The sequence below is a fragment of the Lotus japonicus genome, chromosome 1 (genome assembly GCF_012489685.1).
Source record: "Lotus japonicus ecotype B-129 chromosome 1, LjGifu_v1.2".
In the NCBI taxonomy this organism is placed as follows: domain Eukaryota; kingdom Viridiplantae; phylum Streptophyta; class Magnoliopsida; order Fabales; family Fabaceae; genus Lotus; species Lotus japonicus.
In genome coordinates, this window is record NC_080041.1 from 132028090 (window position 1) to 132043058 (window position 14969).

The following is a 14969-nucleotide window of genomic DNA, read 5'->3' on the forward strand; positions in this document are numbered from 1 at the left end:
CTCATTTATTGGCTTCCCTAGCTTCAGAGTTCCCAAACATATATATGTTGGTGGGATGATTTTTCCTGATAAATTAGTTGTACGATTTTAGCGGATGTATTTTCTATTATTATCTAATGAAGTTGAATTTTCCATCAAGTAAATAAATTTCTCTCTTTACATTGATAATTTTAATTTCATTTCGTTGATTCTAAAAAATAGTTAAATGACAAGTATAATTTATTTTTGTTTCCACACATTTGGTTATTTATTTGAACCCAAAAATGAAAAATGAAACCCCTCCTTCCTCCACACACAGTCACAGATCACACACAGCCTCTCTTTCTCTCTCTCTCTCTCTCTCTCTCCATCTCCATCGCGGTTTCTTCTCCTTCACACTCACTCGTCTTCACTCTCACAGATTCTTGCTTCATTTCCTCGCTTCCCACTTGCGTAAAGGGTGAAGACTGACCGAGAAAGGGTTCAAAAAAACTTGAATTTTGTTGGATTCAAAATCATAAAGTGTGCGCTTCCCTGCAATTGGTGGAAATGTCACTAAATCTCGTCACTTTCCTTCCATTTTCGACCAACAACACTCCAACTGCAACCGCGGTTCTTCAATTTTGAACAGGGTTTCAACTTTCTCGTTTCTGGTAAGCTTTCGATTTCACTGTGTTGTATTTTATTTTCAGTTCCGTTTGTTTCATTCAAAAATGTTATAATGATTTGAAGATTTGAGATTTGCATTCTGGGTATGTCGAAAAATGTTTCCTTTCACCTCACAACACTCTCTTGTTGGCTAATGTTAGGAAAACGAGAAATGGAGATGGAGAAAAGGCGTTCTAAGGGAAGCTTCCTCAGCTTGTTTGATTGGAATGCCAAATCTCGGAAGAAGCTGCTTTGGAACGATCCAAACTTACCTGGTAATATTAATCTCATGTTCATTTTGGTTGTGATGTTTTGCTTGTCATGTCCATATATTGCATATTCTTAATCCATGCTTGAGTTGGTCTATGCTGTGTGTCTGATGTGCCTGTTTTAATTGTTTCTGGTGCATTAAACTATAGAAGTTTCAAAGCAAGGAAAGGAAAATGTGGTGACCTTGCCAGAGTCACAGCTTAGAAGGGTATGGATTTGGTCTCTTATTTGTTGGAATTTTATATTATCTGTATCTGGTCACATTAGGTTAATTATTGTTTTTTGTTTATTCAGATAAAGGTGGATGAAAATGGAGCAAGTCCTAGTAATATGGCAAGTGGTGATTTTAGTTCAAACCTATCAATTTGTAGTGATGAAGGATGCGGGAGTAAAGCACCTGGATTAGTAGCGAGGCTCATGGGTTTGGATTCGTTGCCAGCTTCAGCGAATACTGAGCTCTCCTGCACTTCATTGAATGGCTCTAGCTCTCATGGGGTGTCTCATTGTAACGAGGTAGCTCTTCCAATGGATGAGTTTTGCCCCAGGGACTACATGAACATGACACATAAGCTGGAGATGTCTTCTTCGGATGCCATGGAATTAAGGGCACGGAAAATGGAGAATCGGCCTATGAAGAGATTTCAAACTGAAATGTTGCCTCCAAAGTCGGCTAAACCCATTCCAGTTACTCACAATAAACTGCTGTCTCCTATCAAGAGTCCTGGTTTTCTGCCACCAAAGAATGCAGCTCACTTAATGGAGGCAGCTGCTAAGATAATTGAGGCAAGCCCCCAGCACTATACTAGGGATAGAATGCCATCTGTTAGGTCTTCATCTGTTCCCTTGAGAATTCTTGATTTGAAAGAGAGATTGGAAGCTGCACAATGTGCATTCACACCTGAAAAGCTTGTAGGTCCAAGCAATGCTAACCCTGCAAATGGCATCCTCTATGAGAGGAGCAGTAATTCACATAAATGTACTTCTGCATTCAAAGGTTCAAGAGATTCGGAGAAAAACAGTTCTAGCCATTCTGCAACTAGAAGAAGATCAGATTCACTTGCATTACAAGCCAAACCCAATGTTCAAAACAGGGATACATTGAATTCAAATGGTAATAGGAAATATGTGAAGCAGAAAGAACAGAAAGAGATAAAGTCAAACCAGCTCTCAAGGAGCCAGAAACCTAGTTCACACCGAGATGTGCACCAGAGAACTTGCACAAGTAGGAATAGCAATGTGCTTGGGCAGAATAATCAAAAGCAAAATTGCATGACTACCACGAGTAAACCGATTTCCAAAATAGATTCCAATAAGGCAACAGCACGAGCTTCATCTTCAGAAAGTTCTATTGGAACAAGGAAGACTACAGGCAGGGGTGCTAAAAATGTCAATGTTCAGCCTAAAAGATCAAGCTTGAGGGCAACTGATAACAGAAAAGAGTTTCTGCCGTCCAAAACTGAGAGCATTTCCCAAAAGAAAAAGTTTATCAGCAGAAGTTCTCATGAGGCAAGAAGTCCTGATCATGCTGTCAATAATTTTCAAAGTAAATCCATAAAATGCAATTTTACTACTGATGGAAGAATTCATCAGGATGCCTTTAACATGAAGGAAGGCAAGGATGTTATTTCATTTACCTTTATGTCTCCTTTGAGGAAAAGCATGCATGACTCACCATCCTCTACTGAGCAAGCCATGGAAATCAGAAATAGTGTTGGTGTCAACTCTCCTGGGCATAATGATAATTCTTATCACAGAAATTTATCATTATCTCCGCCAGGGTTAAATATGATAGATAGTGATGCTTTAAGTCTCCTGTTGGAGAAAAAGCTGCAAGAATTGACATCTAGACTTAACTTACCTCAATGTACCCTGGCCACAGAGGGCACCTCTACTGGTTTGAGTTCTAGTTTGCAAGACAAAGTTCCTAGTATGGTAAGCATCACATCTAAGGAACAAGACAAGAGCTTTTACCCTGACCAGTTTAGTGATAAACTGGATTGCATGCATAACTATCATTGTTCAAGTGGTGATCCAGTTCTTAACCTGAATCAACAAATTCAGGTATCTCATTTCTTTTACATTTTCAGCTTCTTATGTTATGAGTTTCATTTCAATTATTAATTATTGACTTCCTACCATCAATTAGTCAAGATAATATGTTGAGGTTGGGAAGAGGAATGTTGGGGCATACCTTATAAGTTTTGGGGCATTTGTTTAAAATGGTCCAGCAATCATTTACAGTATCTGATTTTACGAATAAGTTTGTTTGCAATTTTATTTTATCTTTAAACTTAGAAGAATCCATATGCTTATCTTTGGACTCAATACTTGTGCAGACATCAGAAGTAAGGGAAGATCCTCGCTGTAGCAGCAAAGATGCAAATGATCTAGGTTTTCAACATCCCAATGCTGTTACAGTTCTTGAAACTTCTTTTGCCAGTGAAAGCTATCTGGATAGTGAAGACAGTACATATGGTATTGTTTATCTTTTATACTGCTAATGAGCATAATTTTTCTAGCTTTTACTACTTTATAAGCAATTGCATCAGGCTTTCAAAGAACGCTTAGTTTTGTTATTTGGAATGAACTCTGCAGACGGTGCTAGTTTATTCTGCATAGTTTTGGAGTCTTTTATCTTTTGTGGTAACCAGGATTGTCAAATGTCCTTTATGCTGTGCATGTATGCTGCAACCTTGTTTATTTAGCTATCATTCCTCAATGTTGAGTCATGAGTGACAGAAAATTGCCCAGGAATCTGTTGCATTTCCTCAGCATAAGTGCTTTTACCTATAAAATTGTAATTCCTATCCGTTTATTCACTTTTTTCAGGCAGCACAGTTTATTCTTCCATGCAAGATGAAGAAGTGTCTGATTATTCCCAGACACACGAATCTGTATCGCTTGCAAATGAGGGAAAATGGTCAGAGCAAAACTCTTCCACTTTTACTGGCGGAAATATGGCTGTCAAACAAATAACTCGAATATCAGATTTGGGAGGTTGTGAAGTATCAAGTAACATGGAACTCGAGTATATACAGGACATACTTGAGAATGCAGATTTTATGTCAGAAGAATTTGTCATGGGTCAAGCTGATACAGTCATAATGCCAAATCTCTTTGATCTATTGGAAAATCAGGGCAGTAGTGGAACAGAAAACTATGGAGATGAGTACTCAAAGCTTGAAAGGAAGGTTTTATTTGACTGTGTGAGTGAGTGCCTAGAGTTGAGATTTACGCAAGCTTTTGTGGGAAGGTGCAAATCATGGCCTAGATGGGTGACATCAGTTCAGAGGAAGAGGTGGTTGGCAGAAGAATTGTACAAGGAGATGTTTGGTTTTAGAAACATGGAAGAGGTGATGGTGGATGAGCTTGTGAGCAAGGATATGAGCACTGGATGTGGGAAATGGCTTGACTTTGACATTGAAGCATTTGAAGAGGGTTCAGAGGTTGAGCAGGACATTCTAGCTTCTTTGATTAATGAATTGGTTTCTGATTTATTGCTTGGTTAACCTCTTGGTGGCTTCCATTCTTTACCAATATTTTATGCATTTTTTTTGTCAACAATATATTACGTAATTGGTATTTAGAAGGATCATACCATTACAAAATTCTTAGAAAGAACCTTAGAATATAATCTAGTCCCCTTGATGGTCCTTGGATAGTTGTATTTTTGGTACTTATTGTCATTAGATTTCCTGTTACAAAGCTTATTTATATCGGTAATGTGCTTTGAAAATTTAGGTGTTGAAAGTTGATTAGGCTAAAACCAGAATCAATACTGAATAGAAGTTTCTGTTAGCAAATTTTGAGTTTCAGAATTGATTATGAGGAAAGAGAAACTGATCAAAACATGCCATAAGAATGATTGTGATAGAAAATTTTAGTTGGTTGAAGTAGTTGCACTTTTGATCATTTGAGAAGATTGATAAATAAGAATTAAGTGTTTGAAATTTAGATGGAATGGCATGAAACTATTGAAATATGTTTCACTGTAGTTAAACCAAATGGAGTACATGGCACTGGTGAGAGAGGCCTGGTCTTCCATATTTTCATGTTAGTGTTGATTGGAGAGTGGGTGAGGATGGGAATCCATGTTCTTTTGTGAATCAGTATCAGTATGTATGTGTTTTATTGTTTGATCTACAATATGAACATGCCTCTGTAACAGGCTATAGCAACAAGCCATGTGGTATTGTGGTTTTGTACATTATTTCCTTGGTTCATAATTCACCCTTCCCTACATCACATTACTCTCCTTGTTCTCTAGCTTTCCCCTCTCAAAATCACACCTAAAAGCGAGGAATGTGTTTGTGTTTGTTTTTCTATTAAGATGCATTTTGAAATTATTTTTCATTTTCTTGTTTCATAAAGTAAAATAAATAATGTTAATTAATCATAAAAGTATATCAACATAAGAAAGAAATAGACCAAAAGTTTTATCAAGAGTAATACCCATTTATTTATATTAAAATGTTAAAAGTATTAATTCATATAAGAGTAAAGATAGCGAGGCTGTAAAAAAAAAATAGACATACATTATCTACGAACATTAATTAGACATACATATTTGTATTGGTTTTAAACAAGGACGACACTTTGTGGTGATTAAAACCAGCCACAAAGCTATATATTTGAATGGTGGTCTATAAAACTATTGAATGTATATTCATCATTTTCGTTTATATAATCAGGGTATATAAATAGTCGAACAGAATATTATCTGCCAGTCAGGGACAAGATGCACATGCGGATAGGTTTAAGCTTTATGTTAGTGTTGATTTTCTCAACCAGTAGTCAAATTTTGATTGGCTATGTGTTGCTCTTATATGTGAAGCAAAGACATACTTATAGTAGTAGTTTACTTATAAGGGATAACTATCATATTAGTCCCTGTCTTTGTCTCACCGTCTGAGGTAAGTCCCTCCCCGGAAAATTTATTGTCTAAAGTCCTCGTGTTTGAAAAACGTATGGAGCAGATCCTCGCCGGAGGGCGGAGCTCCGGCGAGTGTCTCAATGGCATGCTGACTGGATTAATGAGCATGACGTGGAATTAAAAAAAAATTAAAAAAAAATTACAACTCAGATTATTAAACCTAATTAACATATTCCTAATTAAAACCCTAACTTAATTAATCAAAACAAATTTCCCCCCCAAACTTAACCCAATTCACATCAATTAAACCCAAACCCAAAATCCCCAATCCCCTATCCAGAACTTAACCTAAACCCCGTTCTTCCTCTACCATCGACTTCTCCGCCTCAACCTTGTCTTCCACTGTCGTGTTCTCTGTCGTGTTCCACCGTGTTGTTCGCCGCTCGTGAGGGACCATCATCTTCAAAGTAAGTTAAAGTTATCTCTTCTTCAATCTGTGTTTGTTTTTGTTATTGTTGTTCTGATGTTCCTCGTACTCGATAGTGATTTGCGATGATTTTGGCTTTTGGTCTTTCGGGTAGAGTGATGGAAGGGATTTGGGTTTTTACTTCTTCTTATGTTGTTGCTATTTTTGACACTGATTCCTATTTTTACCAAGAGCTTTCCATGTTTAGTTTGATGGAAGGGATATAGGTTGATGTGGTTGCTATTTTTGCAGGGATGGTGTTCAAATTGATGGTGCGACATGGGGGTTGGTTTGGAACTTCTCCATACTGGCATTACTTTGGTGGTGCAAAAAGTGTGTTCCAAAATCTTGACGAGGCTAATTGGTCCTTCTCTGACACTGTACAAATTGTCAAAGGACTAGGCTACAAGGAGTTTGATCTAATGTGGGTTACTCCTGAGGATGCTACTAATCATGTTTTCAGGAACTACAAAACAGATGGGGATGCTCTAGAATTGGCTAAGTATGCAGTTTCAAATGACCGGCATGAAGCTCTGATTTTTGTGGACAATCTCTCTAAAGACATTCCCCCTTTGCGTGCACCCACTGTACCTACTGCTGTTAAGGAAAAGAAGAAACCTGGAAGCAAGGCTGCCAAACAAGTAAGGAGTGTGAGAAAGTCAAGTAGGTTGCAAGCTGTGGTGAGGAAGGGAATAAATCAGGGGCCTCCTGTAATTGTAGAATTATCTGATGATGAAGCTGAGATGAATGCATCACAATTATCTGATGTTGTGGCCCCTGAAGCTGTCTTCCCTGATGTTATGGTAACAGATAATGTCCTCCCTGATGTTGTGGTAAATGATACTGTCCTCCCTGATGTTGTGGTAAATGATACTATCCTCCCTGATGATATGGCTGTTGATGGTAACCAGGAACATGAAAATTATGAGTCTGATGTTTCTGAACAAGTTGATAGGCTCCATGATAGTGACGAAGAAAGGGATTTTGAGCATGTTGAGTTAGTTACAAACCCAGGATTTGCTGAGGCTGAGTCCCTATTGAATGAGCACATTGCCCAGATGCTTCAACAAAGTGGTGGCAATGGGGATAATGGTGATGAGACAGATTTAGATGGAGGCTATGAGAGTGAGGACCTTCACAGTGTCCCTACTGATAGTGATCAAGAAGACATTCCCAGGAGAAAGTTTGAAAGATTCCGTGAGGAAGACATGGGCTCAGATTTCAAATTTAAACTAGGTATGGACTTCATATCACTTACACAGTTTAAAGATGCTCTGACTCAGTATTGTGTGGAAAATAATAGAGAATATAAATACAAGAAGAATGATAGCAAGAGATGTAGGATTGTTTGCAAGAGCGATGACTGTCCATTTCTGATCTTATGTAGCAAGGTTGGAAACAAAGAGACTTATAGAATCAAAACTCTTAGGGGAGAGCACACATGTGCTAGAGTTTTTGATAATAAGTCTGCCAGTGTTAGATTTGTGACAAAAAAATTGTTGAACAAGGTGAGGACTGTTAATAAAATTAGCACAAATGAGATTGTTGATGACTTTAGGGTAAACCTTGGGATTGGAATTACCAGGTACAGAGCTTGGAAGGGTAAGCAATTGGCAACTGAAGAGGTGGATGGAGCTACTGCAATGCAGTATACTTTGCTGTGGAGATTCAGCAATGAGTTGAGAAGAAGGAATGCAGGTAACACATGCAAAATGAGCTTTGAAACACCAAGAGCTAGCTTGCATCCAAGGTTTAGTAGATATTATATGTGCTTGGAAGGGTGTAAGAGAGGGTTCCTCAATGGATGTAGGCCATTTATTGGCTTGGATGGATGCCATCTGAAAACTAAACATGGAGGGATCCTTTTGTCAGCTGTAGCTCGTGATGCAAATGAGGAATACTTCCCCCTTGCTTTTGCTGTGGTTGAAAGTGAAAACAAGGACAGTTGGAGGTGGTTTTTGGAGCTATTGATGGATGACATTGATCCTTCAAGGTCTCGTAGATGGGTCTTTATCTCAGACCAACAAAAGGTAAGTATATATCATCTTTCTCCTAAATTCGTTACAATCTAATGGTGAATATTGTAATTGCAAATGATTGTGTTATGTTATCATGACAGGGTTTGATGGAAGTCTTTAAAGAGGAGATGATGCAAGGTATGGATCATAGGCTGTGTGTGAGGCATTTGTATGCAAATTTAAAGACCAAGTTTGGTGGTGGAGTGCTTTTAAGGAACTTAATGATGGCAGCAGCAAAAGCTACATATGAAGAGGCATGGAGGGAGAAAATGCAACTAATCAAGGAAAAAAATGTGCTGGCCTATGAATGGTTGATGGAGAAGCCTACATCCTGTTGGTGCAGGCATGCATTCAGCATTTATCCCAGGTGTGATGTGATAATGAACAACCTCTCCGAGTCCTTCAATGCAGCAATTATTTTGGCCAGAGATAAACCTATTCTCACTATGATGGAGTGGATTAGGACCTATGTCATGGGAAGGTTTCCAAGGATGGTGGAGAAGCTGAACAAGTGGAGTGGACAAATTATGCCCAAGCCACTAAAAAGAATTTCATTTGAGGTGGAAAAGACCAAGAATTGGTTTCCTAGGCAAGTTGGAGATTTAAAGTTTGAAGTTCGCCATGCTATCAATTCGGAGAGGCATGTTGTGAATTTGAGGGACAGAACATGTTGTTGCAGATTTTGGGAGCTAAATGGTTTTCCTTGCAGGCATGCAGTGTGTGGAATTAACTTCAAGGGTTATGATCCAAAGAACTACGTTGATGACTGTTACAAGAGGGGTGCTTTTAGGGCTACCTATGAACATGAATTAACTGCAATGCCTGGCCCTAACCAATGGATGGTGACACCAAATGACCCTGAGTGCATTCTGCCACCACTGTTTAAGAGAGGTGCAGGGAGGCCCAAGAAAATGAGAAGGAGAGACCCATATGATGACCCTACTCCAAACAATTTGAAGAGAGGAGGTGCTTTTGTGAAGTGTAGTAGGTGCAACCAGTATGGACACAATAAAAAAGGATGCAAGAACCCAGTTGATGAGCCACATGATGATGCAGATATAGATGAAGCAGAGGTTGATGCACAGATTGGTGCAGCATTGGAGAAACTTATGGAGACTCAAGCACAACAGGCAACTGCAGCATCTGCTCCAGTTGATGTAGTTATGGACTCTCAAGCTTTTGATGGAATAGAGCAACCAACATCTGTTCAGAATAAAGCAAAGGTAATATCACTAAATCTAAGTACATATTGTAGATGCTGGCTATATAGACTAATGTAAGTTGTTTATTGAAACAGAAAAAAGGGATTAGGCAATGCGGTTTGTGCAAGCAATATGGTCACTATAGAACAAGTTGTAAGAACATTCCAAAGGAAACCCCAATTGCAACTTCACTTCCTGGGATTGTGATAAGGGAACCCATTATTTCTACTACTGTTAATGTCCCTCGGAATACTGGAAAACAGGTATAGCTTTACCCTCACAACCATTAAATCATTTACTTTCAGGATCTAAATTAAATCAAGTTTGTCTTACAAATTTTGCAGAAAGAAAAGGTACCTGAAATTCCCAGATTTGTAGAGGATACAACCATCAAGAGGAAGTATATAGCTGCACTCATTGATGACAATGGAGGAGCGACCACTTCATGTTCTGTTGTTGAGAATCCTCAAGCTGGCAGCTCAGATCCAGATCTAGTTATTGTAGCAGATGGAGGGAATGACATGGAGATAAGGGAAGAGCAAGGTACACAAGTTGGAGATAATTTACCAACACAATTCAGTGTTGTGCTTGACAACACCCTTGGAGGTTCAAGCTGATTATGCATTGGATGAAGGGATGGCTTTAATGGAGTGAGAATCTTTTATTCAAAAGCAGAATATGGACCACATGGCCACTAGGGTTGATTTTTTGTAATATTTAGGGAAGGAGTGGGGATTTCTAGACCACATAAACTATGCCCACTTGCTTTTGTTATTATAAGTGCTTAGTGCTATTATGGTGTTTTGTAGGCTGTCACCATTTTGTCCAAACAGAAATGGTTTAACCATTATGTATGATGTTGATTTTTGAGTTCATGGTTTAAGTCATTATCTTGTTTCTATTTACCCTATCTGTACTTTGTCCAAACAGAAATGATGTTGATTATTAAGTTCATGGTTTAAGTAATGTATGATGTTGATTTTTATTTTCATGGTTTAAGTCATTATTTTGTCCACCATTTCATGATTTTTCTTTCATGTTAGATGTGTATGATAAAGGAAGTAGGAGTAAAACATAAATGAGACACAACAACATGGTCTGCCATTTCATTAACTTCCATACATGGTACATCAACCCAAGATAGAAATGATGGCCACATATTCAATTCAAGCCCAGAAATACAAACAACCTTTCATCAAAGCTACATCCAAGCTTTTAATTCACTAACACAAAACAACTACCCAAAACAGAATACACTTCAAACCATTCATCCCTTCAAACTCTTTTCATCCCTACAGAAAAACCAAAATGTGACTATCCAAGAAATTAGAGCAATCAAACATGCAACTTTCTTGTGAAAAGTCTCAATTTCAAGCTTCTTCTTCAACTTCTTAATCTTCTTCTTCAAATCAGCTCCAGGAAGCATTGAGTTAGATGATTCGCCAATCTCAGAATTATCAATTTCTGCCTCTACATGTCTGGGTTCTCTTTCTTGAACAGGTTCATCAATCCAAAAAAAGAAATCACATGTGCCTGGTAACTGAAAAAAGATACGTATCATGAAAGTTGAAGCAAAATTTAAGGAACCAAAAATGAATTACAAATTAAACCACACTTACATGCCAATTTCTGCATCTCAGAAATCTCCTCTCTGGGTTCTCTTGAGTACCAGCAGTGTAAAGCATGAGAGGAAGACCACATTGACATTTTGCCCTAGCCCCTACAGACCTATGCCTTTGCCTGGAACGAGAGGAGGAGGCAGTAGAACCATTCAAAGCAGAAGAACCATTCATGTTAGGAAAGGATACAAGATGCTACGAATCACAGGGTTGGGTTGCAGGGATGCGTTTGCGAGGAAGAAAACAAGCCAAAATCATACGAAGAACTAGCAAAGGGGGAAGAAGACGAAGAAGAACAGATAGAGAGGCGGAGAAGTCGATGGTAGAGGAAGAACGGGGTTTAGGTTAAGTTCTGGATAGGGATTGGGGATTTTGGGTTTGGGTTTAATTGATGTGAATTGGGTTAAGTTTGGGGGGGAAATTTGTTTTGATTAATTAAGTTAGGGTTTTAATTAGGAATATGTTAATTAGGTTTAATAATCTGAGTTGTAATTTTTTTTAATTTTTAATTTTTTTTTAATTCCACGTCATGCTCATTAATCCAGTCAGCATGCCATTGAGACACTCGCCGGAGCTCCGCCCTCCGGCGAGGATCTGCTCCATACGTTTTTCAAACACGAGGACTTTAGACAATAAATTTTCCGGGGAGGGACTTACCTCAGACGGTGAGACAAAGACAGGGACTAATATGATAGTTATCCCTACTTATAATGCCACCCATAGTTCTCATCTTTCTTGGATATGGAGAGATGCGACTCACCTTTCTATGGCGTTTACAGATTCATGTGCTAGCAGATTGATTTATCAGTCATTAAGATATACCTTTCTAATGCCACCCATAATTATGATAATGCATTGTATATTAAGAGGATAAAATGCATTATCACAAAAATTTCTCATTCAGAACGATCCCAATAGTAGGTTATTAATGGAAGAGGTACTAATTAAGCATTAACATCAAAAGTCAATATCATAAACATTGATTTTCATTAAAATTAATTAAAAAAAGTTCCTACAAATCTGAATGTCTTCTAAATGGAGTACTTGTCGTATGAAAAAATTGAATGATAAATGGACTCATATCAGCGACCTGTATACAGACGATCTGAGATAAGAGTTGTTCGTCTGGCCATAGCGGATGATGAAAAACCCTCTCTATAAATTGAAAAAAAAATATTATGTATTAAACACACACTGAGTGTAAAAATAGCATTATTCTTATCTATTTAAAAAGTTTCTTAAGAATTTTTTGTTTAGTACGTTTACCTAGGGTTGTCAACCGATCAATTTCAGATGGATTCACGCAAAAAAAAAAAGCTTGATCCAACCAAAACCAACCACACACACATCTTGATTGTGACCGTCTAACTAGCGTTTGAGCTTTTGCAATTTATTAGTTGTCTAGATTAGGGTTACATTGGGTAGGTAGGTTCATAGAGTTCAAGTTTAACTTTTAGATGTAGAGTTTTGCCAAAAAAAAAATTAAAGATAATAAACAGAAAAATTCATAGATTAGAGGTAGGACGCGTCCTTCCCGTGCTCTGACTTCACAATGAGGTTGCTAGAGTTCCAAGACGCCTTGGAGCATAACAAACACAGAGGATGAGCATTCTCAGTAAAGTAGAGCTTCATCATCTCCAACGACAACGAGTTCGAGCAAATCCGCCAAAGAATAGGCTTTCTTAGTTAGGTGACACAAGTTCTTATGCAACAATGAGCATATATCTTAGGGAGTGTTGTTGCAGTGTGGAGAAAAGAGAAGAGAGGGGAGTTGATAGGCCTTGATGGGGAAGGGTCGCTACTGCGACAGGAGGAAGAAAATAAGAGAAAGGCTAGATCGGGCAGGGGAATGAGAAGGTTGTGTTGTGTGTGGCACAAGGGTAAAGAACGAGTTTTCAGTCTTTTTGTAAGGGTTTTCCACTTTCCTGACATTGGGCTTAGACGAACACTATGATGTAACTCACATATACATATAATGTTTTGATCTTCAACTGAGTCTGATTGTTTCACTCGCCAATCGAATGGACCTGACTGAGAGTTGCTCACAAAATTCAAGCTTATCACACAGACCTAATGATATACAAACTACACCCGTGTAAGAACTAAGAAATAAAACTTAAATTCAACTTCTCGAAAAGTTATCTATTAAGAGAAACTGTCACAATTTTCTAAACATAATTAACATGTGAAAGTGAAAGACTAAAATAAAATAAAAAACAAAGGTTTCATCTATATCTATGAAAGATTAAGTATTACCACATAAATTCAATCAACATATGTTTTTTAGAGTCTACTTTACTCAATTTATACTCTTATTCTTGATCTTATTAGTTATTACTCTACCTATTTCTACTCATTTTCTATAAATATAGTGCAATAAAAAACAACAACACATGCAATAAAAAAGTCCATCCTTCCATATATATTTGGATTCATCTAGTTACTCACTTTTGTGCAGTGGTTGTTAGAGAGACGTCTTTCTCTTCCACATGGAGCTTCAATCTGGCACCAACAATGGCGAAACCCAAACCTCTAACCTCGAATACATCGACGACAGCACGTGCTCCACTCCTTACGTCAGCGCCCCTTCCAGCCCCGGCCGCCGCGGCGGAGGTGAACCACCCATCTCCGGCTTCTTCTACAGCGCCCCCACCAGTCCACTGCACTTCGCCATAACCGCCGCTGCTTCCTCCTCCTCCTCCTTCCAGAACCCCTTTTCTTCAACTTCTTCCTCAGAGTTTGAATTCTCTGCCCGGTTCGGCTTTACCGGGTTCGGCGCTCCCGGTTCGATGAGCTCGGCTGATGAGCTGTTCTTGAACGGCCAGATCCGACCCATGAAGCTTTCGACCCACCTGGAGCGTCCCCAACTGCTCGATCTGGAAGAAGAAGAAGGAGAAGAAGAAACAGAGGTACGGGGTAGAGATTTGAGGTTGCGTGCTAAGTCTGTAAGGAGAAGAACCAGATCTCTGTCTCCTCTGAGAAACACGCATTTGCAGTGGACAGAGAATGAAAAGACCAGCAAAATCGAGGTAGAAGAAGAAGAAGAGGAAGAGGAGAATGTGGATGATGAAGTGGGTTTGGAGAAAACTCATTCAGCTTTAGCTTCTTCTTCGAGGTGTTCTTCAGCTGGGAGAAGCTCAAAGAGGTGGGTTTTCTTGAAGGATTTTCTCAGAAGCAAGAGTGAAGGAAGGAGCAACAACAAGTTCTGGTCCACCATTTCCTTCTCCCCCACCAAAGAAAAGAAAGCCGTGAGCCAAAATCAGGGAAATGGGTCTTCTTCTATGCAGAAATCCAAGGGAAGTTCACAAGCTTTTTCTAAGAAATTGACCGGAAAACCCTCCAACGGCGTCGCCGGAAAGAGGCGTGTGCCGCCGGCGTCGGCGCATGAGTTGCATTATAAAGCGAACAGAGCACAAGCAGAGGAGTTGAGGAAGAAGACATTTCTGCCTTATAGACAAGGTCTGCTTGGGTGCTTGGGATTTACTTCCAAGAGTTATGGTGCTATGAATGGTTTTGCTAGAGCCTTAAACCCTGTCTCTTCCAGGTAAAGTTTCCAATCGGAGATTTCTGGGGGTTTCATGAACAAAAAATGTACAGAGCATCATTGTCATTGTCACTATTATTTCTTGTATCATTTTGCAATTATGTAGTGCAGTGTAGAAGCTTTACGATCACCACCTCATGTATAAAATGGTGGCTATATGTTTGGTTGAAGATGATAATAGTCTTCTCTATTCCACTTAAGGTCCTTTTTCTCATTGACCATGTAGACGATGAGAAACTTTATGTACAATATGTCAAGTGTTCTTAGTTTTCTTTCTAAATCCATTTTATCAGGCCTAAGCAAGGTTATCATTGATATGCTTACACATTGTATCGATGGAGAGAGAGAGA

The 14969-nt window shown here is 38.8% G+C and overlaps 3 protein-coding genes across 4 annotated transcripts; 2 read left to right on the plus strand and 1 right to left on the minus strand.

The window, feature by feature from the left end:
• Positions 1-262: 262 nt before the first annotated feature.
• LOC130730913 (uncharacterized) lies at positions 263-4558 on the plus strand. Of its 2 annotated transcripts, none has more exons than XM_057583059.1 (6): positions 263-632; positions 789-902; positions 1047-1105; positions 1192-2958; positions 3234-3372; positions 3727-4558. In XM_057583059.1, exons 2-6 carry the CDS (start codon positions 800-802, stop codon positions 4404-4406), a joined length of 2748 nt encoding a protein of 915 aa, XP_057439042.1. In that variant the 5' UTR covers positions 263-632; positions 789-799; the 3' UTR covers positions 4407-4558. The 2 variants fall into 2 exon arrangements, with proteins under 2 accessions (XP_057439042.1, XP_057439043.1); XM_057583060.1 differs by having other exon boundaries at positions 1050-1105.
• A 5971-nt stretch (positions 4559-10529) lies between these two features.
• Positions 10530-11822, minus strand: LOC130732709 (uncharacterized protein At4g04775-like). Its single transcript, XM_057584704.1, has 2 exons — positions 11076-11822; positions 10530-10996 (listed from the first exon to the last, which is right to left on the minus strand). Exons 1-2 carry the CDS (start codon positions 11247-11249, stop codon positions 10724-10726), a joined length of 447 nt encoding a protein of 148 aa, XP_057440687.1. The 5' UTR covers positions 11250-11822; the 3' UTR covers positions 10530-10723.
• A 1679-nt stretch (positions 11823-13501) lies between these two features.
• LOC130730914 (uncharacterized) lies at positions 13502-14906 on the plus strand. Its single transcript, XM_057583061.1, has one exon. The coding sequence runs from the start codon at positions 13565-13567 to the stop codon at positions 14621-14623; it is 1059 nt and encodes a 352-aa protein (XP_057439044.1). The 5' UTR covers positions 13502-13564; the 3' UTR covers positions 14624-14906.
• The last annotated feature ends 63 nt before the right edge of the window (positions 14907-14969 follow it).

What these genes read in the sequence shown, in the direction of transcription:
- LOC130730913 (XM_057583059.1), top strand. Translation starts at nt 800, where the DNA reads ATGGAGATGGAGAAAAGGCGTTCTAAGGGAAGCTTCCTCAGCTTGTTT. An exon ending in CAGAGTCACAGCTTAGAAGG is followed by an intron (nt 1,106 to 1,191) that starts GTATGGATTTGG and finishes TTGTTTATTCAG; the next exon opens with ATAAAGGTGGATGAAAATGG. An exon ending in TAGTGAAGACAGTACATATG is followed by an intron (nt 3,373 to 3,726) that starts GTATTGTTTATC and finishes CACTTTTTTCAG; the next exon opens with GCAGCACAGTTTATTCTTCC.
- LOC130730914 (XM_057583061.1), top strand. Translation starts at nt 13,565, where the DNA reads ATGGAGCTTCAATCTGGCACCAACAATGGCGAAACCCAAACCTCTAAC.
- LOC130732709 (XM_057584704.1), bottom strand. Translation starts at nt 11,249, where the DNA reads ATGAATGGTTCTTCTGCTTTGAATGGTTCTACTGCCTCCTCCTCTCGT. An exon ending in TGAGATGCAGAAATTGGCAT is followed by an intron (nt 10,997 to 11,075) that starts GTAAGTGTGGTT and finishes ATCTTTTTTCAG; the next exon opens with TTACCAGGCACATGTGATTT.